General features: G+C 32.5%; 10 protein-coding genes and 2 pseudogenes across 12 annotated transcripts, besides 4 other annotated features; 7 read left to right on the top strand and 5 right to left on the bottom strand.

Moving 5' to 3' along the window:
- Nucleotides 1-1,861: part of a mobile genetic element that runs on past the window's edge.
- Nucleotides 307-1,046, bottom strand: TVAGG3_0427220 (uncharacterized protein; the record flags this gene model as incomplete). The annotated part of the gene is made up of 1 exon (XM_051233670.1): nucleotides 307-1,046. A coding segment is annotated over one exon (740 nt), but the record flags the coding sequence as incomplete, so codon positions are not given.
- Nucleotides 1,862-3,717: 1,856 nt separating the features above from the next.
- Nucleotides 3,718-3,933, top strand: TVAGG3_0427230 (uncharacterized protein; the record flags this gene model as incomplete). Its single annotated transcript, XM_051233671.1, has 1 exon — nucleotides 3,718-3,933. One exon carries the CDS (start codon nucleotides 3,718-3,720, stop codon nucleotides 3,931-3,933), a length of 216 nt encoding a protein of 71 aa, XP_051103401.1.
- A 1,268-nt stretch (nucleotides 3,934-5,201) lies between these two features.
- Nucleotides 5,202-6,428: a mobile genetic element.
- A 719-nt stretch (nucleotides 6,429-7,147) lies between these two features.
- Nucleotides 7,148-7,354: a mobile genetic element.
- A 172-nt stretch (nucleotides 7,355-7,526) lies between these two features.
- TVAGG3_0427260 (uncharacterized protein) lies at nucleotides 7,527-8,341 on the top strand (the record flags this gene model as incomplete). Its single annotated transcript, XM_001298453.1, has 1 exon — nucleotides 7,547-8,197. One exon carries the CDS (start codon nucleotides 7,547-7,549, stop codon nucleotides 8,195-8,197), a length of 651 nt encoding a protein of 216 aa, XP_001298454.1.
- A 1,260-nt stretch (nucleotides 8,342-9,601) lies between these two features.
- Nucleotides 9,602-24,083: part of a mobile genetic element that runs on past the window's edge.
- Nucleotides 10,592-10,899, top strand: TVAGG3_0427280 (protein of unknown function, DUF4106 family; the record flags this gene model as incomplete). Its single annotated transcript, XM_051233672.1, has 1 exon — nucleotides 10,592-10,899. A coding segment is annotated over one exon (308 nt), but the record flags the coding sequence as incomplete, so codon positions are not given.
- Nucleotides 11,829-12,023, top strand: TVAGG3_0427290 (protein of unknown function, DUF4106 family; the record flags this gene model as incomplete). The annotated part of the gene is made up of 1 exon (XM_051233673.1): nucleotides 11,829-12,023. One exon carries the CDS (start codon nucleotides 11,829-11,831, stop codon nucleotides 12,021-12,023), a length of 195 nt encoding a protein of 64 aa, XP_051103403.1.
- Nucleotides 12,655-13,815, top strand: TVAGG3_0427300 (annotated as a pseudogene). Its single transcript has one exon. A coding segment is annotated over exon 1 (1,161 nt).
- TVAGG3_0427310 (protein of unknown function, DUF4108 family) lies at nucleotides 18,703-19,001 on the top strand (the record flags this gene model as incomplete). Its single annotated transcript, XM_051233674.1, has 1 exon — nucleotides 18,703-19,001. A coding segment is annotated over one exon (299 nt), but the record flags the coding sequence as incomplete, so codon positions are not given.
- Nucleotides 19,138-19,553, bottom strand: TVAGG3_0427320 (annotated as a pseudogene). Its single transcript has one exon. A coding segment is annotated over exon 1 (416 nt).
- TVAGG3_0427330 (protein of unknown function, DUF4106 family) lies at nucleotides 19,805-20,500 on the top strand (the record flags this gene model as incomplete). Its single annotated transcript, XM_051233675.1, has 1 exon — nucleotides 19,805-20,500. One exon carries the CDS (start codon nucleotides 19,805-19,807, stop codon nucleotides 20,498-20,500), a length of 696 nt encoding a protein of 231 aa, XP_051103405.1.
- Nucleotides 21,170-22,011, bottom strand: TVAGG3_0427340 (KilA, N-terminal/APSES-type HTH, DNA-binding family; the record flags this gene model as incomplete). Its single annotated transcript, XM_051233676.1, has 1 exon — nucleotides 21,170-22,011. A coding segment is annotated over one exon (842 nt), but the record flags the coding sequence as incomplete, so codon positions are not given.
- Nucleotides 22,100-22,495, bottom strand: TVAGG3_0427350 (organellar and viral DNA polymerase type B; the record flags this gene model as incomplete). The annotated part of the gene is made up of 1 exon (XM_051233677.1): nucleotides 22,100-22,495. A coding segment is annotated over one exon (396 nt), but the record flags the coding sequence as incomplete, so codon positions are not given.
- TVAGG3_0427360 (organellar and viral DNA polymerase type B) lies at nucleotides 22,993-23,550 on the bottom strand (the record flags this gene model as incomplete). The annotated part of the gene is made up of 1 exon (XM_051233678.1): nucleotides 22,993-23,550. One exon carries the CDS (start codon nucleotides 23,548-23,550, stop codon nucleotides 22,993-22,995), a length of 558 nt encoding a protein of 185 aa, XP_051103408.1.

Consider the following 24,083-nt stretch of genomic DNA (forward strand, 5'->3'; position numbering starts at 1 on the left):
TTGCTCCTCCTCCTTTTTCGGTAAGTCACGAGTTAATAAATTTGGTTGAGTTGCTGACCTTGTTAATTCAGGGCTAACATTAACTTTAACATTTTGAATAATTCGTGATTTATCATCATTTACGTTATAACCAACCGTAATCTCTGCTTTTGCGTTAGTGTTCTTTTGACTAGTGAAACGTCTTCTCATTTATATTCGAATAAAAAAATATATTTAAACTTTTATTTTGCTGGAACTTTTGAATCTATTATTCCCTGTATTTGTTCATGAAGTTGATTTTTAGCTGTTTCATCGAAATTAATAGACCGAATATATTCATTAATTGCATTCTTATAATCATCTGATTTCTCAAATTTTCTTTTATCTGATTCCTTAACTAAATCATAAGTTAAACCTCGTTGCTGATATAATGGTTTCTTAATTAAATCTTTGAATGCTTGAGATAAAGCACCTGATGCAATTCTTGCTACTATAATTGGTTGGAATTGCTGTTTAAGTTCATCTTTAACATTTGCGAAAACTGGATCGAATAAAGCAACTTTAAAGAATTTCTTAGCTGAAATTTCAGGTCTAATATTTGCATATTGACCATCAAACTGGTTAGAATATCGTGGTAATCCATCCGGTCCCTCTTCAATAGCATTTAATTCTTCATTGAAATAAGAATATGGATTATGACGGTATGAATTAATTGGACCATTTTCACCTTCTCCAATGTATTGTTTAACAGCTTTTCCATTTTCATCAAATTGCATAGGATAACGTTCATTATATGCTTTACGTTTAGGATAATCAGACATAGTTAATTTATAACCATTTATGACTTTAATATTACCTTGACCATCAGTAACGAAAACTTCATTTATACCATCAGGTTTTCCATTTGGACCCGTAATGTCTGCTTCGTGTGCTTCCCAATTTGGACCTTGACGTTTGGCATATGCTTGAGCTTCTGGTAATGTTAAAACGTTTCTCATTTGTTTAACATCTTTTTGAAGACCAGCAACAATATGAACTAATTCTTTCATTCCATCAGGAACTTTCATAGTTCTATTATATGCACCCTTTTTGTTTGTCCTTGTTTTAATGGAACCTGTAGAAGATTTGCCATTTCTGTCATGTTTAATTATAAATAAAAAATAAAAATTAATTATAAAAAGTTAATCAAATTTAACACTTCCTTTATTTAAATCAACTATTATTTTTCCATGTTCACCTAATTGCTGATATTGTGTGTAAAGTTCATTAATGCTCATTGGTAAATTCACTTGATAAAGCATAACGTTCAACTGTTGACGACTAAACCCACTGAAAATGAAAAGGTTGATAGATTTGATTTAATGTTTGTGCTTAATGCTTTGAAGTATTGAACAGCCATAAAGAATGAACACTGAATGTGTCGACATTGAGTTAATAACTGATTAAAATATGATTTCTCATTTGTTATTAGTTTTGATTTCACTGCATCATCTAGAAAAATGAGTGAATGCAAAAATTCTCTATCAAAATTTGAAATAGAAAGTGTTTCAAATAATTCATCCCGTTGTTTATCAATAATTTTATCCTCTAATCCTTGCTTCTTGATTGTATTATATAATTCTTTATACATTAAAAAGTTTTTTAAATAATCTTCTGCTTCTTCTTGTGATAAATAAATAATTGGAATTTTGATTAAATGCTTTAAAGATTCAAATGTATCATCTGAAGGTGAACCTGAACGGTTGATATAAATTAACACATGTGAATAGGGGGAAGTGTTAGCAATAATGATAATTTGTTTTAATATCGTTAATGTTTTACCTTTATTTTGTTTACCAATTGCTGCAGTGATTGAATTTAAGTAACATTCAGAATATGGAATTTTCATTAATTTTTCCTTAGATAGAGCATTTCTATTATCACTCAATGCTTCATTAATCATATCATCTACGTATGTATTATATACTCCGCTAATTCTTCATAAGGGTGGATGAATTTAAATCCATTTAATCAAAAATAAATTTATAATTTTAAACATTTCTATTCATCAATATTTCATCATATGAACTTCTATACTGTGGTGGTGTACCTGTTGGATGATATTTCAAACCTTCTCCGGTGTCCATGTCCAATATGTAGTCCTAGTAAACCAAACCTGAGGAGGATTTGTCACCTTTGAACAGTAAGTGTCATTTTCACCCTGAATGATTGGATAAGCTTTCACTTGTACTGTAACTTGTGAGTTGAAAGTTTCTAATCCATCAAAGAATATACCCGCTCCATCACGTTGAACTGGAATAGTGCATAAGAATGAAGTTTGGTCTTTCCATGTTCTAGCTAATGGCGTGCCATCATCATCATTCAGTGGTCTAGTTAATGAGTCCTCGTATTCTTCTGTGCATTCATTCACTCCATCTAAATCAGAAGCTTGAAGCATACGTGTAAAGAATATGTCACCCACTGTGGTCATCGCTTGATCGGGGAAGTTTCTGGAATCTATAGTGACCTGAAGACCTCGAAGCATTGGATTTTCTAAAACTGTTCTTTGCATTGCATTCTTCGGAAATGTTAACACAACATCTGTAACATTATGAAGAGCGTATGAGAAATCTGAGCTGATACCTTCAGGAGTGATGCAACCTCCATTTAGTGAACGAACGTCAATATGTTGAGCTGGAATCATGAATGGATCTTCCTTACTGAATAAACGTGGTATTGCTTTAACTGATTCTTCAATTAAACCGTATCCTGGTGTAATGCATTTATCCTCTAAAACTTCCATCTTTGTGCATGAAATAATAACGTCATCAACTTTGCGTCAGCAGATGTAGCGGCTAAGCTTGTAATTAATTTGGCAGGAAGTCCGATTTGTTGGAATTTGCGATCATATTTATAAACATGATTCATAATCTTTTCATAATTTTCATCAGTTATCTTTTCATAAACGTAATTTTGTAAATCAGCAACTCTTAACGGGTCAACCTGACAAAATACTAAAGTATCCCTGAAAACATAATATTTAAGAATGATTTCACCAAATGATTTAGGATAATCATCGAACGCCTGAAATGCTAACAAATCATTTACCGGAATAATCATATCAAAAGTGATATCAACTTCTTCATTTGCGTTCTTGAAAACTTCTGAAGGGTCAATATATTTACCACATACTGAGTTATCATATTTTTGAACATTATTATATAACGAATGAACAAACTTTTTAACTTTCCTTTCTGATTTTGGTTTATATGTTGCAAATGCGAAAGATTCACGGGCACAATCCATCTGAAGATAACCGGCATCACCTCTTTCGGTTTCTACTTCTAATTGTTTAAAGCTTTGATTTGATGATTTGTAACCAACGAATAAACGTATGCATTTAAAAGCGGCATCACATGTGAAAGCTTTATTTGAAACTAGAGTTGCTTTAACTTTGCGTTTAATATATGTGTCACCTAATTGGTTCACATCATGAGCCGGATTTGTAATTCTTAAATGAGTTTGTTTATCATCAAAATATGGAGCATCAGAGTCATAGCATGAACTTTCAAGTTCTCTATAATATCTTCTACCGTCATTCTTTGCGAATATTTCATTTATCTTTTCGAATGAATGAAACACATTTCCATTAATCGGTTTAGTGTTTGGCACCAAATAGTTAGTCGTCATTTATTAATAAATAAAAAATCAAAATTAAAAGATGAAAATGAATTTTTAATTTTAATGAAATAATCAACTATGGCTGCAGGTATATTTAAGAAACTGTGGGATAAAGTAAAAAGAGGAGCGAGTAAAGTTTGGGAAACAATGAAGAAGGGAGCAAATTGGATATTTAAGAATAAAGAAGCAATTAGTGACATTGCTGAATCAATAACGCCAAAAACTGCCCCAATAAGAGAAGTTTTAAATAAAGGAGAAAAAGTTTATCAAAGACTTCAACCGATACTAAGATAAAAATAATATTTATTTATTTTTCCACTATCTACCTCCTATTTTATTAAGTATTCCTTCAGCAATTCCACCAATTGCGTTACCTGCTTGTGCTCCCATCGCCGGATTACCTGCTTTAGTACCTAATACTCCACCTATGATAGTTCCTGCCGTTTTCGCTACTGGTGCCAAAAAGTTTGCAACGGGTTTAATAATATTTTTATGAACCCAACCCGCAGCTTTCTTAATTCCATCCCATAATTTTTTAAAGAATCCTGCCGCCATAGTTGATTTAATATTAATTAAAAAATATATTTCATCACTTATATTCTAATTTTTATTTAATGATAAATGAAACCAATTTTAAAAATAAATGAAACAGAGGAGGAAGAAATAAATGAAAGTGAAAATGTTCAACAAAAAATAAACGTTGTTAAACCAATTACTGAAATAAAAATTTTTTCATCTGTTGAAGAATTTAATGACTATTATGCTAACAATAAAAAATTATTTGAAGAATTGACAACGTGTAAATTGAATAAAATGTTTAAAGTTGATGGATTCAAAATTTCAAAAATAAAAGGAGTGGTTAGTTTGAAATCTATTCCTCAATCAAGAATCACCTCATTAATGAAAATAGATGATTTAACAAAAAGAATAGAAGAGATTGAAGAAAGAATGAATCAAATAATTGATTTCATAAATTCAAATAATCATTAGTTTCTTAAAGTTCTATGTTGAACTCATCAAATTCTTCTTCATCATTACCATTACTCTTTCAACTCTATCTTTTGATAGTCTTGCGTTTAATTTTTCGTAAGAAGTTTATTTTTTATTTCATTATGGTAGTGAATCTTTTACTCGTTTATGAGGTCTTTGATTATGACTCCATTGATTCCATTCAGGATTTAAACAATGTTTAATTAATCGCGGAATATCTGACATCATCTATATATAGCTTCTTTTATAAAAGATGAAAAATAAATTATTTTAAAATTAATGTTAATTTTTTAAAATGTGTTTATTTCATTATGTATGGGCTGAGTGTAAATGTCTTACAATTTTGAAAATTTTTTAAATCTTGATTTATTCAAAAACGTAAGAATAAAAACCGTAAGAATCATACATTTTTTACTTCATATGTTAAAAAAAATGATACAAAATCGCTCGATATTGTATGAATTCTTACGTTTACAAAAAAAGTCACACAACCCGTCATATCCTACTACTTATCGAAATTTTTTCGGAAAAAAAATAACGTGAAATCTAAAAATGCCAAATTGGCATTTAAGGATGCCCTCACCATGTCAGATTTTTTGTGCACGTAAAACTTTTGATATACTTAAATTTAGAATCTGATATTCTGCCATATATATTAATTTTTTATAAGCTACTAACTCTAATAATATTTATGAATAATAATTGTTTTTCACGATAATCAGATTTGATTTAAGGCCAAAATCGTACATAATCAAAATATCAATCCGTCACAATTTTTTAAATTCCAATGATATTCTACCATATTGATTATACGGATACAAAATTAACATTCATGAAGTTATTAGATTAGGAAAATTGAATGAACCCTATTCAATTTTTTTGATTTTCCTCTCAATTTTATAAAGGATATAACTCAAGAACATGTAACATCAGGAATTGTTCAAATATTTGAGTAGAGTCATTCCTTTTTGGATAAAAGCCTGACGGAACGATATTTTAAAAAAGATCTAATATGAAGAAATTAAAAAATCTAATTTTATAAAAATAAAGGTTTATTCAACAGTATGCAAACCACAAAAAATTTGCATGCGAGAGAAAATTCTGGCATCAATGTTAGTAAACAATAACTATTATTCCGACCTCTGGATTTTTTTGAAAAAACGCGACAGACTTACCATCATGTTTTTTTGCATATTTGAAATGTGTATATAGTATATAATATGAGTTTCATCCTGTTTTTTTTTCCGATGAGTTTTTAAAATTTGATCAATCAAATATATTAATATATTAATTTTTCACCAATGAAATACAATATTTTATAATTTAACATGAATTTATTGGTATTAACTCGATTATTTTAGAAATATAAGTATGATTGCATATTGATCTAACATTTCATGGAAAAATCTCTGGATCTTTGGTACACAGCTTTACGATATGGTACCTAAACTAGGTCGAACAACATAGTTAAAAAAAGACATTGCTGTGTCCCATATCTTGCTTTGTTTGGAAATTGTAAACGGCAATCCAAAAAAGTGCTGCGTATTCTAGTGTAAGTAGAGAAAATTTCATAATTATTGTGAAATAATAATATTTACTTGCAACTCAAGTTTATTTTAGTAGAAATAAGGGGAAATATATTTCTATTTTTAAATTTTTACACTTTTGAATACTCTTCAGAATTTCTTTGAAAATTTAAAACTCATTCAACTCGACATAGAAAGCGATCTAGAGCCCCAAAGTTTTACTACAATAATAATCATATATTTCAAGTATTTTTATGGAATGTAAGGGCATCCTTAAACAGAGTATTTCAATTTGAATAATTTTTTATTAATTTTTCGGAAATGCTATCTCATACCGAAATGGCTCGCCAAAAAGGTGACATTTTTGGCGCCAATAATTTGATTTTTCTGATTCTTTCTATTTAGATATATTTATTTAATATTCATATTCCTTTATATTGCCTCATATTATTTCCCATTTTTAATCATATTATACAAATCTTTAATAATTTTTAATGTTTTGAGCTTCAAAATCTTGTTCTAACTATTTTCATTCATATATCCTAGAAAAAATTAAAAAGTTTTTTAGAAATAAAAATGTTTGTATGTAAAGTATTGAAAATATTCTAGATGAGAAGACATTCTCCAGAAGAGATTGATATTGATTGGCTTTGTGAAGCCATCACAAAATCAAATAATGGAGTTAAGTTAACTGATATTTGCGCGAAAGCTAAAATAAATCATGAAGGCAGAGTTATATATAATCATACTATCTTAAAGTATTCCTAGAAATTTCCAAAATTAACCGAAATATAACTGTACAGAATTACTATTTTCGAGATAAAATTCATATGGAAATACTAATTCATAACGCTTTATGTTATATAAAATTTAATTTATAAAAATTTCAAAATAAATCAAATTTAACACAATGAATATAACTGCAATCGAGGTTTTTGACGATTGATTCTTACGAGAAGTTTTCCAAACTTTGAGTTAATGTCAAGACATTAACTCAAAGTTTGGAAGTCTAATAAGGGGAATTGTAGGCTATGAGGTACTGATTATATATCAGTGCCTCATAGCCTGCAATTCCCATTAGAAATCGGAGAAACTTTGTCCGCATAACTTATGATGCGGACAAAGTTTCTCCCATTTCTACTTAGAATGAAAGGGCAAGAGGTATATAGGTACACTATATATCTCTTGCCCTTTCCTTCTTACCTAAAGACTTCCAATCTTATTTTTTTTCCAATTTTTCCCCTAAATTTAAATCTTATATAATATAAATAAAATGCATAATATCAATCACAAAAATTAATGTTTATTTTTTTAATTAAAATTGCCGCGCAATTTAAGGTTTTCTGTCACTTTTTTGTTAGCCATTTCGGTACGAAACAAATTTTTCGGAAATGCTATTCTTTTTATGCGAAAATTTGCTATCCGATTCCAATGCTATATTAAAAAAAGCATATAAGAACAGATTGATTGAATTTTATGTCAGTGGATCTTCATCTCAGTATATTAATGGAAGTAGACAATTAACAAAACCAGAGTACGCCTTTGACCAAATTGACAAGGAATATGATTGGTGCTCAAATTGTGGAAAGCATAAAGAAGACCATCCATGGATTATTTTCAATCTTAAAAACAAGATGTTTGAATTCAATGGATATTATATTAAATCTGGTTGCTGCAGCGGAACAGATTGTTGCTGCTGTTATGATGAAGTTCATTACTGCTGCGAATGCTGCTTATTTAGCTGGTCATTACAAATTTCAAACGATAATTCAACATGGAAGACAGTTCATAAAGTAAAAAGAGACTATGAAATGAGACGTTGCCGTGATAAGACTTATAAATTTTCAGAAACTCATCGTGCTAAATTTATCAGACTTATTCAAGACGAAGCATGCTACGATGACCCTCCATGCATTGCTATAAACAAGATTGATTTTATTGGTCAAATATATGAAGATGGAGTTCCTTTAGATGACTATGGTATGGATAATGAAGATGAAGACGTGAGCATCATTGGCCATATCTCTAAAAGCAAGCTCTAATCTTAACGGATCGTAATTGCATTTACCATTACCAATTATCCTTTACTTCAAGAGAATTATTTTGAAATTTATTCCTTTTTTTAGATTTATCAATAATTAGTATTATATATATAACGAATAAACTATTTTTATCGACTACGTCCTATATTGTTTCTAATAACTTCTGTATTGTTTTTGAATAATATTTTTTTTGCCGAATGGAAGGTTTCTATATTATTATATCATGCATCCTTCCATAGAAACCATTTTGAGGATTGTAATTATGATATGATATTGATTTTGTTCTTTTCAATGATTTTTATATAAGAACTTGATTCAATGAGTACTCTCAATTTTGAGATCTAGGGTTGTAGATAGACCCAAAAATAAAAAAAAGATAGAGTTATAATCTATACAGCAATATTTATATACAAAACAAGAAAATGCTTGAAAGCATGGAATATTTGTTAATTTTCATATCAATGGTTTCCTAATCCACAAATAAGGAGGTATGAAGCTCTAGAGAGCTCAGAATCTGTTTTTATTTTCTGATGTTGATCTTCAAAAGAAGGTCGATAATCAGATAAGATTTCATCAAATAAATTTGGATTTAATTTATAAATAAAGCAAGTCAGTTGAGATATTTTAAATTGCTGAAGTTCCTTGGTTTCTGTATTCAGAATGCATTCAAGAAGTCCTGAAAAGATCTTCACTTGTTCATTCGAGTTCATATTTTTAATTAAATTTCGAACCTCAGACATGAAAGAATACGACCATGTACCACTAAGGCACAATGATTCTTCCACGATTCGATTTAATAACTGTTTGTGCAACGATGATGTAGGAGGGTAAATTTGCAAATTGGAAAAAGTTTAGCTCTCAAAAAATAAAGGAATTTGAGCGGGTCTAAACGAAATTCAATAATTGAATGTAATTGAAAATTTAATTAACGTGCTCTTGAAAATAATCGTTAGAATGGAGGCAAACTGAAGATAGTGCATGTTGGAACAATTATAAATTGAAAAGAAATTCATTTTATTGATTGTTTTTCATGTTTCAAAATTTTTCTGTAATTAAGAAGTATTCAAAATGGGATTTACTGTAAGGAAGCATATTGTTGTAGTGTGTTCTGCTAGATTTTGCAAACGTGTTCAAATTGTAATTGAGTTTTCTTTTGAAAAAATTGTGAGACTATTATGGAAATCTAAAGTTCATAAAAAAGTGAATTGCTATTTTATATTGAATTGCATGATGCATTTAGTTCAGTGGAGAAAATATTATGATAAATTCTATTTGGAATCATATTCTATGAATAATGATTTACATCGATATGATTTGAACAGATATCTATTCATATTTTATCCAACAAACATTATTTTGCTTATAATGTGTATTTTTATTTTCAGATACTATCATACTATTAAAAAAAAAAAAAAAAAAAAAAAAAAAAAAAAAGGTAGTGGGGCTTCCAGGCACTTCGTGCCTTCTAGCCCCGAAGATGTTTAGTATAAATGAAGTTTTTATTCGGAAAATTGTTAGTCTTCTTGGTCGAAAACATTATATAATGTTTCACTTTTCACAAATTATATATGTTTTCATGTTTTGTCAAGACTTCTTCGTAAATGTTTTGTCAAGACTTCTTCGTAAATGTTTTGTCAAGACTTCTTCGTAAATGTTTTGTCAAGACTTCTTCGTAAATGTTTTGTCAAGACTTCTTCGTAAATGTTTTGTCAAGACTTCTTCGTAAATGTTTTGTCAAGACTTCTTCGTAAATGTTTTGTCAAGACTTCTTCGTAAATGTTTTGTCAAGACTTCTTCGTAAATGTTTTGTCAAGACTTCTTCGTAAATGTTTTGTCAAGACTTCTTCGTAAATGTTTTGTCAAGACTTCTTCGTAAATGTTTTGTCAAGACTTCTTCGTAAATGTTTTGTCAAGACTTCTTCGTAAATGTTTTGTCAAGACTTCTTCGTAAATGTTTTGTCAAGACTTCTTCGTAAATGTTTTGTCAAGACTTCTTCGTAAATGTTTTGTCAAGACTTCTTCGTAAATGTTTTGTCAAGACTTCTTCGTAAATGTTTTGTCAAGACTTCTTCGTAAATGTTTTGTCAAGACTTCTTCGTAAATGTTTTGTCAAGACTTCTTCGTAAATGTTTTGTCAAGACTTCTTCGTAAATGTTTTGTCAAGACTTCTTCGTAAAATCAGACAAAAATAATGTTTAGGGTAGAAGGTTAGATATAACCTCTTTTCTAACCTCTTTTCTACCCTCTTGAATTTGTCAAGATTTCTTCGTCATAGGCACGGAGATAGGACGGTTATTTTACAAAACTGACAACACTTTGACCGAGTAGTTTTTTGTGCTGAACAAAAAGTGTCATATAAACATCTGTCAAAAACCGTTTTTTACTTCACTTAAAATGCCACGTAAGCTACGTAAGAATATACGTAAGAGGAAGAGAGCATTGAAACATCCAATAGTAAAACTAACACCACAACAACAGTTGCAACAACAAATGCTGAATGACCCCACTATGTTGCAACAAATGTCAAGCAATCCTATGCTTTTAAACCGAGTTGTTGGTGCACAGAGTGGAGGTTTAAGAGCGGCACTTTTAGCGAAAATGGCAGGCTATGGTGGAGCTGCAGACGGAACAGCCTATAACCCTCAAAGTCAAATGAATTTGAGTTCACTCAAAAATCAAATAGCAGATGTCAAAAAGTCAAACATAGACATACAGAAGCAAATAGGTGAAAACGAAAAGAAACTAGAATATGACAGACACACAAAGAAACTCAATGAGTTAAACGTAGAGAAAAAGAAGAAAGAAGAACAACTGAAAGAACTAAGTACAGAGGAATATGCGAAAAAAGTGTCAGAAAAAGCAGCAGAAGTAGCAAAAATGGAACAAGATGTCATAAATTTGAAAAACCATACTACTCAATATAAAATACTGAAAGATGAAGAGATAAAACAAAAAGCCCTGAAGACATATATGGATAGCGATGAGTATAAAAAGGAAGTTGAAGCAAATGTAAAGGCAGAAAAACTTTTACAGTTGCAAAACCAAACCGTACAGTATGAAAACTTAGCACAAGAAAGTAAAAATAACGACGCGGCTATGCAAAAGGCAATGAAAAGCGCAGAGTATATAAAAGCTAACAATGACTGGTTAGATGCCCAAGCCAACGCTAAAGCAGCCCAACTCATAGGGTCAATAAGGACAAAAATACAAGCGGATGAAGATAGTTCAAATGAAGCTTTAACAAATGCTGACTTTAAGAACGCCTTCGAAGCTCTTCATAGTAAGGTGAAACAAGTGAACGATTTCTCATCTGGAAAGAAACTGAAGTCTGAAGGTTTCGACAAAGAGTTAAAAGAAGTAGCACAAAATATGACGAAAATAACAGACGCAGCAACGAGACAGGCAGTTCAAAGTGCCTATGACGCCGTTAGAGCAACTGTTGTGAAAAGTCAAGAAAAAGAGTTACAACAGACCAAAACAGACCTAGTAAATGCTTTCTTAAGAACGAAAAGTCAGGTAGGACATTACGCTGCAGATGGAACATATGTGCCAGCTGGTGGAATTTATATACCACCAAACCCTCCAAGAGAAGCACCTGCACCAGGACTACCTATGACATTTACATCGTCACATGGACACAGACACAGGCATGCACCAAAACCAGCACAACAACCAACAGTTCAAAACCCTGCACAACAACCACCTCCACAACCAACAGTTCAAAAACCAGCACAGCAACCAACAGTTCAAAATCCAGCACAACAACAACCACAAACAGAGCAAGGACATAAAAGAAGTAGAGAACAAGGAAACCAAGAATTCTTAAAAATGCTTAAAGAAGAGTGTGGTTTCCCAGATAGTATTGACTTTAGTGACAGATATAAAGAAGCTATTGGAAAGTTCAAGGAAGGAAATACTGACCCGAACCTATTTAGCTTTATGGCTCAGCACCAAAACGGATATAATCTCAAACCTGGAAAATACAAGCTCGCTAAGAGATATGATTTAATAGCATATCATCCAAATGACATACATGAACGAATTTACTCCGAGATATTTGATGTCAGAGCTAAAATGACAATTCAACTTTCGTCATGAAACGCGTAAAAAATAGAGACGGAACGAAAGAACAAAAGCTTATGAATGCGATGACTAGATAGGGAAATTGTTGAAAAACGGTCTCGGAATATATGAAATGCCAGCAGATGAGGTACAAGAAACTCCACAGGAAGAACTAGTCAGATACAACCAGACATGGAAGAAATAGTTCAGCAACAACAGCTAAAGAGCCTGAAGGAAACAAACAAGTCACTCCTTTGGAAACTAACTTCACAGAACTAGATGAAGATTTGGAACAGCCGAAAAAATCTTGACCCTCAACAAGAGTATGCGGAGAATATGGAATATTTCCAAGAGTAAAAAAAAATTCAGCTGACATAGTAGAAGAATATCGAAAAATGTTTGCCGACATACAAAAGACTCCAACACCAGATGAAAATATTCAGCATAGAATGGAAGTACTGAAAGAAAATGTACACAAATACAACAACCCTTTTTACTTACGAGCATTTAACGTTCAATCTTCGGATGAACTCGGTGAAATAAAAGGTTAAATTTCAAGAAAAACATATAGAAATGAAACATTGTTTAAAGTTCATTCAGAACCTAACCAAGATGGAAACAAACCTACTTTTGTTTCTGCAGACGATGGAACTACAATGAGATGGGGTCATAAAGCTAACCCGGATAGGTGGTTCATAAACTTACAACCACAATTCCAAGAAGTTGTAGACGCAATGGAAGTCAATGGTGAACCAGATATAGCTGGTATTTTCAGCGCGGCTTTAATGCCATTGAAAGATATGAAACATGCAGATATTTTGGACCAGTATGAAATGAACATGGCTGATGGAAATATAACACCTGACGTTCTAGAACATTTATCTCAAAGAACTACACAGAACCATAGAGATGGTATATTTGGTGAAGAGTTTAGAAAGAGAGTTAGGGAGAGAGAAGGAAGAGAACCTATTGTACATGACCTTGCAAATGAAAGTTTACAAAATGTCATAAAAACTTACTTTGCAGACAATGAACCGAGAAGGGATGAATATTTAAGAAAACTCAAATGGACAGTACCAAATGAAATGTTAGTATTGAAAAACATGTTCCTTGACAAAATAAAACCAACTACAGAAATAAACGACGCAAGACTGAAAGATTGGGTAAAAGCTTTCCCATTCACAAAAGATATAGTTGGTAACATGGAAAGAAAACCAGAATGGCTACAAAAACATATATTTGGAAACGAGCATATTCCATATGGACAGGCACTGTTTGAAGAGCTTGAACCGGAAACTCAGGAAAGAGTCATGCAAACAATACGCAACGACTCAAATACAAACTATGACAAACTCTTTCTAGGATATAGGTTACCTGAGATGGGCGACCAGAGCCCAAAGGCAAAAAGGACATGGGAAATTTACAACATACTAGGTGAACATGAGGCAAAGATGCAACAACTTGAAGCAGAGGGCAATGAAGGAAAAAGAAGAGTTAAAAACTCAGTCAGGAAGAAAGTAAAGCTTGGTCGGAGTGGGTTCTATTATGACATATAAACCCAACTATTCTATATTTTTACCCATATGAAATGTACGCCGCTCAGAATATAACGCCAACAGTTTTGGATGCTATGAATGGAAATGTTTCCGAATGGTATAACGAATGCGACAATGCCATTAGAAGGTCAGAAATAGTTCCTGGAACTTACGAATATACAACTGCTGTTTCTTATGGAAACGTAGGTGAGTTTGGAGAAGGTTCTTCAACAACAGTAGATATTGCTTGCGACAGGTTTCATATAATTTTCTATTGACAACTCTTTCTTATACGTGGAACAAGACATTGAAATAAAACCTTCTGCCAAGTTGTCTGACAAGAAAGGTTGCAATGGAATTTTCTATGTCGGATACCAATATGCTCCAGAAGTTTTCATGGATATAAGATATATTCTAACTCTGACTTAGTTCAAACAGTAACATGGGCAAACTATGAATGGTTCGCTTTGAGAAACTCAGTACAACCACAAGCTAGAGAACAAACAGACCAGTATGCAACTATTGAGAAAATAAGAAGACTTGACCCTAGCGTTCCAGGAGTTTATGTTAACCTTTCTGGACAAACTGCAGCAGCAGTAACCAAAGTAAAACTGAAACTTAGAGTTCCTTTGTCATCTTTCCTCATCTTCAGGTTTTTAAGATACTTGCCAAACTGGGCAGGAAAAATTTCTATCGAACTTACTCCAAGCAAAAAATAACTTAGTCATTGCACCAACACAGACCCATTCACTCTTACAGAAGTAGTGGGAACAAATAAAATGTCATTCGCCGACTTTTGCAAAAACAAAGTTGACTTAGACTTTGGTTTCTCAAACCTCAACACTGAAGTAAACTATTATTTCAATGCTGCTGGAGATGCTTGGGACCCAGTTAAGTTCACATGCGAAAAGTTTGAATGCAAGAGAATAGAAAGCAGACTTGCAGTCTATATGTTGGACCCAGATATTTCAAATGCTTTAGCTGCCAAATATATTGCAGTTCCACTTATGTTCCCTATACACCAAATATCTGTCAAGACTTTGCAGGTGAATTGGAAACCAAAGTGCTGACCCAGGTGCAAGAACAGATATTGCCTTAACAACTGCAATGAAACATGCAGATACTATGTTTGTACTGTTCAGACGAACTATAAATGACTATTCTTGCTTCTACAACCCTGGTATTAAATACCATATAAACATAGATGGCAAATACTATCCAAGAGAAGAATATTCTACAGTTGAGGATATGAGTCATTACAACTTGACATTAGATGCTATGAACTTTAACAACAACTTCACAACAACCATTAACCCTGAAATGCAAAGTTCTATTATGCCATATGTGAAAGTATGGACTCATACAGGAGGTCAAAAAACTCAATATACAAATGGAGACCGTTCAAACTTTTGGCTTGGCATTCCATTTGCTGACTCAGAAGACTTTATGGGTGGTATTTCAACTGTTGGTACAGTTCAAATACAATATACTGGTGACAGAGACGGTCCAGATGAATTGAAAGCAAAGAAGTTTACAAAACCAATAGCACTTTTCACGGAAGATGCTCTTTGAAGATTCGTTCGATGAAACCTGCTGGGGCTCCTCAGATTGGTATAACGACAGCTTCCATCGAGCAGATTTGGCAGCAGGTCAGTAAGTTGTTCTTGAACTGACTTCTCTCCGTCAAATATTGACAGTACGCCAGTTTTGACATAAAATTGTATTATAAACTTACCTTTAGAAATATCGGTCAGTTTTGTTGTTATATTTTTGTCTGCTTCAAGAACTTTCACCATCTCGGTTATACCAACTTTCTTTGCTTTATGAAAATATTTTGGTTCAGCAAATATTGCTATTCTATAACATTTTCCATTGTTTGTGTAAAGAACTACTCTGTCAATGAACTTGTATTGTTTGTGTGTGTAAACCTTGTTTTGCTTCAATTCGAAGAGATATCCGAATACGTCCATCTTTTTATTCTAAGTAAAATGTCATTTCCGAAAAATAGAAGCGTGAGTGTTTCAAAAGGTTTAATGGCGGTGGCAGATGTGAAGTTAAATTCACCAACTCAAAACAAACAGTCAAAGTGTTGTTGTCAATGTCAAAGAAAGAGATGTTGAAGTGGGGAAACCATACGAAGACGAAGATGGTATAACAATTGTTCCTGTAAAAGAACAACCAACATACCCTGAAGTTAGCAGAGACTTAAGTTCTGTTGCAGATATTCGAAACGACTACCAACAACTTAAAGACAAACTTAAAACTCAGGAGAAGATTTGTCAGGCTTTGGGTATAATGTTAAACTTGGTTGAGCACAACCCTGTAAAAGTGAACTCATATGTCATCGCACCTCGTGAAATTTTGAAAGAACTATTGAAACTTTTGACAGAGGCAGACGATATAAACATCAAAGAAATAGAGCCCGACATTGCTTGCTGTGGTGTTTCATATAATGTCATTGACAAGATATACGTTATGAAAGGAGGTGAAACGTTGAACTTAAAATATAGTTTCCCAGACGTCATAAAAATATTTGACGACCACAACATTTCATTAAAATTTAGTTGCTAAGTAAATGTCAAAACTTCTTGAAAGATGTTTGAAGAAAAACAATATAGACTTTATTTCATGTAAAGACTTTACACACTTTTGAACGATATGAAAGACCCTGTTTTGTTTGTTCGTGTAGACAAAGGAAAGTTCTATGTCTTTACAAAATTTGAACTTCTTAGACAGAGAACTTCAAGAAACACCATGTGAAAGTTAGATGAAGTTCTTCTCCACTTTCAGAAAAACTTTTAAATATATGTAAATGGCAGAAGACATAGTGGTTTATACTATTACGACTAAAAACCCTGAGTCATATAATTCTATAACAACAAACTTACAAAGTCCTCAAGGACGGTATTGTAAACTAACCTTAAACACAATGACGACTAAAGCCTGTTTTGCTCTTTTGACACCAGAAGATTTTATTGTTGTGAATGGTAAAAAATACTCCTTTGAAGATACTTACTCAGATATACCACCAACAGGTTTTGTTGACTTATTAATACTTTAAGGACGAGTGTAACATGTGCTGCAACTAGAGCAGTTTCATTATGTTTGGATGTCCGACTGAGTTTACTATAAACAATATGAGCTATAATACAAAACTTATATCTGGTTTTTACTACCAACAGTTTCCTATAACAGGAAAAGGTGTCATACAAGGTTTGTCTGTTCCATTGACTTTAAGTACACCTATTTTATATATTGTTTCAAACTTAGGTTCAAAGTGTTATTCGAATGTCGACAGAAACTACTATGACCAAAAGATACTCATGCGTATAAACAACACTTTCTCTGCTGGTTTGCCTATTGTTCATTCGAATGCAGAGTTTTCAGCTTTAGTAAACTCAAACACTTTAGCAAACATAAACTTAACCTTAGTTGACGCAAACTTTGTTCCTGTAAAACTTTTATGTCCTATGTATTTGTCAATGACGGCAGAAAGTTTCGAATTGGAAGATGCAAACTGGTGAAAGTATTGTACTACAAGAACAACTTCAACAACAAATAGCTCAAGAACAACAAATGCAACAATGCAACAACAAAGTCAAGAATAAAAAAAATATTTTTTTTTATTTTTATAAAAATGTACAGAATAGATGTTTCAGATTTTATGACTTCCAAGCCTTCAGAAATATGTGTCCATTTAGAGACTATAACAAAGCAGTCGAGAATTTGAAACGTTTAGTCATTTATGTCGACTCTGCCCCAGAATGTTATGTTATGAAAGAATGGGATGTAGTCTTTAACAAACCAAGAGCAACAATAGTTTCAGAACAAGAATGTAGACAGAAACTTAAGAAAATAAAAGTTGTACAAGTTGGCATGAAGATGTTAGATGCTTGGGATATCTTATTGTCAAAGTTAGAAGATTTTTTCAGTTCGTGGTATAAAGTTCTATACACCTTCTCCAAACTTCTATTCTATCTTCACTGGATATAAATACGAACAAGTAGAATGGAAAGAAAATATTATAGAAGCTTGGTTAGACCATGTCAAAGAAATTATATGCAATGGAAACGAAAGAGTCTATGAGTATATCTTATGTTGGTTTGCAAACATCTTACAACATCCAAGTGCTAAAAATGAAACTGCTCTCATTGTAATTGGAAAACAAGGAACAGGTAAGAACACTTTCTTTACAGATATTTTGTGCAAACTGTTAGAGGGCTATTCGAACCCGAATATGACAAACATAGAAAACATCTGCGGTAAATTTAACTCTTCAATAGAGAATATGAAACTTATAGTATGTAACGAACTTCAAAGTATAGATACAACAAAAGTTTTAAACTCAGATGCTTTGAAGAGTCTTATAACAGACAAAGTTGGAGTTGTTGAAAGAAAATATAAAGACCAAAGAGTTTGTGAAAATGTTGCAAACTTCGTCATGGTTTCAAACAATGTTGTTCGATGAAGTTAGAAAGTTCTGACAGAAGATATGTAGTTGTCAGAACGTCAGATTCTCATATGCAAGATACAGAATATTTTGACGCTTTGTCAGAAACTTTGACATCTGACTTTTACAACCACTTGTTCTCATATTTCATGACATTAGATATTTCTAAGTTCAATCCAAGACAAATTCCACATACCGAAGAAAGACAAACATTGTTAGAAGCAAACAAGAGTGTTTATGAACTGTTTATAGATGAGACTAACTTTGAGTGTTTAGATGAAAGGTCATTGTACGACTCGTATAAACAATATTGTCAAGAGTATGGTTATATGGCAGCTTCTAAACGTACATTCTTGGCAAATGTCAAAAATCTTTTAGACATACAGAACGGCGTATATACAAAGAAAAATTTTTATGAGTAAATTTAAAAAAAATATTTTTTTTATCCGATAGAAAAGATGGCAAAATTCATCTCAGTCAACAAGTACATGACAGAAGTCAAAGAAGAACTAGACCCATTCGCTTATTTGAATGTTTACTTCTACCATTTTGAAAAGTCTTCATTCAGCAAAGTTTGGAACATCGAACCAGTTAAGTTTGCTATTGTGACTAAAAATGGTGCGAAATTTGAAGACTTAGACATTGACGGTATGTTGACAGTCAAAGAAAATTTTGACAGAAGGTTCTCAAACCTTAAAGAAGGCAAAGCATACAAACTTGTTATACCTTATGAACCAAAGAAAGCAGACGACTATGAATATTATGAGTCTAAGATAGTTGAAGTTCAAGGTAAATTGGGTAAAAAGATTTTAGAGTCTAAGCCAGTGTTTGCTCCTAAAGAGGAAGAGAACATTGACATTGACCCAGAAATGTTCTAAAAATAAAATTTATTTTTACATGTCAAATTTCTTTTTCTCTGGTTCAGGTTCTTTCTTCTCTTCTTCTACTTTCTTTCTTTCTTCTCTCTCTTCTTCTTCTTCTCTGGTGGAGTTATGTCAAACTTCTCAGAACCATATTTTTGTAAAAGGTCTTTGTCCTTTAATAGCTCTTCTATTCTGTTTTCTATTTCATCTTCAAGAACAGCGCATGTGTCTTCTTTGCATTCTAAGAACTTTTGTTGGACTTCAGCTTTCCAATCGGCCGTCATCTCTGTCAACAAGTCTGTCATTGACAAATTTTAAGACTTCTCTGCTTAATGTTTTATGGTTCTTGTCATATTCCCAGAAACAGAACTTTAGAACAAATTCACCTTTCTTGTTTACACTATGTAAGATTTTATGGTCTACAGATGTTTGCTGTCGAAAAGCTTGTCTCGAATATAGATAGCGAAATCGCTAGACATTTCAAAAAGATAAAAATTTTAATTTTTCTAAAAATATGTTAGAAAAAAAGTTTGCTGACAATGACTGACAAGAAATTTGAGAATGTTTTAAACAAGAACAAGAGGAAGTTAGAAAATGCTCAGATAAAGCCTATACATGACAAGTTCTTATTTGCTCAGAATGTATAACAGGTCTAATTGCACCACCTGCGTCGGGTAAGACTTTCACTTATCTTAAAATGGCTGCACAACAACAAGAACTAGATGAGAAGAACCCATTCTATGAGTTAGTTGTTATTTGTAGTACTTCTGGTCAATTTGACCAAACCGTCAATTCGTTCAAAGATATTATAAAAAAGTCTAAGTTAGTATGTATAAAAGACTCTGAGTTGTTAGATTGGATAAAGAAGTACCAAAGAAGAGTTTTGAAGTACAATGCTATAAATGAGTATATAAATTCTAAGTTTAAAGACCCAAATGAGGAAATGCAGAGAATATTAGAGAAGAAACACTTCAGAAACAAACAGAAAGAGATAGAATACATTTCGAAGAAATTGCAATCTTACGATTGGAAGACTTACCCTCATAGATGTCTTCTTATCTTAGATGACTTTGCTTCTCATCCTTTGTTAAAGAACAGAGAACAAGACATGTGTCGAATTCTTAAGAAGCTCAGACACTTTAACATCTCTGTTGTCATTTGTGTACAGACAGCCAAGAGTTTAAGTAAGGATGTAAAGAGAATACTTACTGACATTGTACTTTTCCCCGGATTGTCCGAAGACGATTTCATGGAACTTATGAAAGAGTCCATGGCAGGTAAGTTTGACAGACATGAACTATGGGAGAAGTACAAAGTCATACAAGACCCTCATACTTCTTTCAGAATTCATATCTACGCGAACAAAGTTCAAATTGTAAAAAGTCAAGCGTAAAAATGTAAGTGTTTTAGTCTTAGTCTGTTGTGGTGCTGGGGCTGTCGGTTCTTCTGGCTTTGGAATGGACTCGGTTGGTGGTACGTCGGACATTCGTTTGTGTCCTGTCGGAAGGAAGAACTTTTCCTGTCGGAAGGAAGAACTTTTCCTGTCGGAAGGAAGAACTTTTCCTGTCGGAAGGAAGAACTTTTCCTGTCGGAAGGAAGAACTTTTCCTGTCGGAAGGAAGAACTTTTCCTGTCGGAAGGAAGAACTTTTCCTGTTGGAAGGAAAATATTTTCCTGTCGGAAAGAAAAACTTTTCCTGTCGGAAAGAAAAATTTTTCCTGAAGGTCGGCCAAAAAGTTCTCAATTTTCGAAAATTTGAATGGTTTACGGACGGACAACTGGAAAATTTTTTCCTGTAGGAAGGAAAATTTTTTCCTGTTGGAAGGAAAATTTTTTCCTGTTGGAAGGAAAAACTTTTCCTGTTGGAAGGAAATTTTTTTCCTGTTGGAAGGAAAAACTTTTCCTGTCGGAAGGAAGGACTCGGAATGTCAGAAGGATTTGACAAGACAATTTACCATCTAGAGCTACCTGAGCCATCTTTGGTGTCAAGCTTGAAAAATAAATGGTTCATTTACTCTGCTTGTTTGAAGTTGTCAAAATACTCTGTTATTTTTTCCTTTAACAATGGCAAATCTTCTTTGAATGTAAGTATTGTACAACCTTTCATATCATAGTGTGTTTGAGGTAACGTATCTTGAACTATTTGTTTCACATCTTCATTTGGTGTCATTGAAATCGGTAAGTTTTCGCGATAGAACCAATTTCTGTCAGATTTGTAAATCTTAGCTAAGTCGTAAAAGCTTTTGTTGTTTCTTCTGACTAAATGCAACATAACCATATCTCTGTCTTCTTCATTTTCCATCTCTTCAGTGTAAATCATATACTTATAGTTCTTTTCCTTTCCTTTTGGTACCGAACGTGGTATTCTTTTCTGTATGTTTTTGTCTTTGGATTCAAGCTTGTTCTCTAGCTCTTCACGTTCTTGTCTATGAATTTCGTCAAGAAGTCTGTAAATATTCCAAGCATAACGAGGCGAAGCCCACATTGCAACAGCATTTACAAGAAGTCTATGTACATACCAACCTCTCAAACCATTTGGCAAATTTTCACGATTTTCATAGAGTTTTGGCGACTGGGGTTTTTCTCCCACTCGCAATTTTTCACGATTTTCATAGAGTTTTGGCGACTGGGGTTTTTCTCCCACTCGCTGTTCTTCACGATTTTCAGAAAAAAGTCTGTCTCGCTGTGCTTCATTTAATAGTTCAATAGTGCTTTGGTTCCTAAACCAGTCTTTAGGAACCTTAGTATCTGGAGCAAAACATGCTGTCAAAATACTTTGCATTTGGTACATATCGTCTTTGACCGAACGAATGAGACGGAGTTGTTTGTTAAACTGAACCCACTCATATTCTTCATTTATGGCTTCATGAACGATAGCAGTTGTTGTGTTCTCTGTTGTTGACATTTCTGTCTTTATATTCCGGATAAAAAAATAAAAAAAAATAAAATTAGCGTTATTTTCTATCTTGTATAAAAGACCAAAAATAAACGCTTTACATGTATTTTTCAGCAACTTCGTCAAATAATTTTATAGCTTTAGCTATCTCATCTACTTCGAAAGTTTCTTTACCTCTCGTGGGAGCACCATACATTTTCTCAAACTTTTCAAGTAGTTCTGTTTCAGCAGCTCTCATATCGTTAACAAACGCAACCTTAACTCTATTGACTATACTGTCATATCTTTGAGTTATATTAAATGTTCTTCCTATCTTATATCTCTTTGTATTGAAGTCCTTCGGTTTCTGAACGATGTAAAGTAAGCCTTCACTGCAACGTTCAGTATCGAATGAACCATATGTTATGAAGTTATATCCAACAACTGGGTCAATCCAGAACAAAACTACTGGTATAAGACTTTTGTCGATGAGATATGCTCTTGTTCCATAGAATCTTACCGATATCATAAGCTCAGGATTTCTTGTCAAAATTTTCTGAGTAGAAGCATTTCTAACCCAGTCGTGTGCTTTCTTTCCTTCAGATAGTGTTAAAATGTCTGACAAAGAATATTTTTTGTATTTCTTTGAGTATCTTACGTTTAAATCGCCTATTCTAACTATTTTGGTCTCATTGTCTATCTTTTTAACTGTTTCAAACTCAGTGCTTGTCATTTCCTGTTCTTACATACAAAATAAAAAAAAATATTTTAAAAAAACTAGCGTTAATTTTATTTTTTCTATCTTAAGGAAATTCATGAAATTTGGTCATTTTTCAGCAAAAATATATTTTAGGGTAGAAGGGTATATCTACCCCGTTTTCTACCCTCATTTCTAACATGGTCTAAAACATACAAAACTCATGAAATTTCATACGGAATTCAGTAAAAATAATGTTTATGTTAGAATGTTAGATCTAACATGTTTTCTAACATGTTTTCTAACATAACTATTTACAAGCGTTTTACATGGTATATGTTGCGATGGTTCATGACTCTAAACAGTTTTGTAGCTTCTATTTCTTCTGTCAGTATGTCAAAAGTTTTCACAATGCCGAATGTTTCTTTATATTTCTTCTTGACATCTGAAAGAAGGAAATCGTCAGCTGTTGGATAGTTTTTGTTCAGAAATGTCAACATGTCCATTTTATCTTCTGCTGGTTTCTCTGCTTCTTTCTTTAAGTCAGCATAGTCGTTTCGCATACGTTCTATCTCTTTGACGGAGTAGTTATATTTCCTCATTGCTGCTTTACATTTTGAACATTGTGGGTTCATTTTAGCATTGTACATTGAAATAAAACCAGCTAGAACAACTAAGGCGTCAATGGTTTTCTTTAACTCAAAAGTTGCTGGTTTTATCTGTTCGTTCCATACTTTACCTCTTTTATCTTTATCTCTTATCTGCCATACACATTTTGCAACTAACGAAACAAAGTTGTCGTAGGTCTTAAATTCTTCAGATTTGTATATGTCAGAGATGTTTTTATATACCATATCGCAGTCTTTGTCCATGACTTTGTGGTTGCAATGAAATCCAAGAAACTCATAGTTTACCTTACGTATGAACTTCTTGGTTTCTACTGAGTCAGTTGCTTTGACTTCTATTTCATCGAATTCTGGAATAGTAAGCTTTTGTTGTTGTATTTCAGGAAGTTTAGGTAGATGGTCAATAATATCCTGCATTTCATAAAGATATTCTTCATTTGTTTCATCTTTCGCACTACAGTCTAAAACTCCTTGGAGAAGTTCCTGCTTTATCTTCTGGATTTCTGTTTCGAAAGTATATGAAGAAGGAATGAAGCTTTTCATCTCTACTAACATTGAAGTTGGGTTCATGACTAACGAGTTTGGGAAGTTGTTGCTAACATGTTCTTACAATAAAATAAAAAATATTTTTTTAAAAAAAACTAACTTATTTTTTATTTTTTTATGAAAGTGTCAAAACTCATGAATTTCGAGAGTTTTCTACGATGTTAGAAAAGTGGTTAGAAAACGTTTGTTAGATCTAACATGCTAACATAAAATATATTTTTGCCGAAAAAAAA

Source organism: Trichomonas vaginalis, chromosome V (genome assembly GCF_026262505.1).
Source record: "Trichomonas vaginalis G3 chromosome V, whole genome shotgun sequence".
Taxonomy (NCBI): Eukaryota; Parabasalia; order Trichomonadida; family Trichomonadidae; genus Trichomonas; species Trichomonas vaginalis.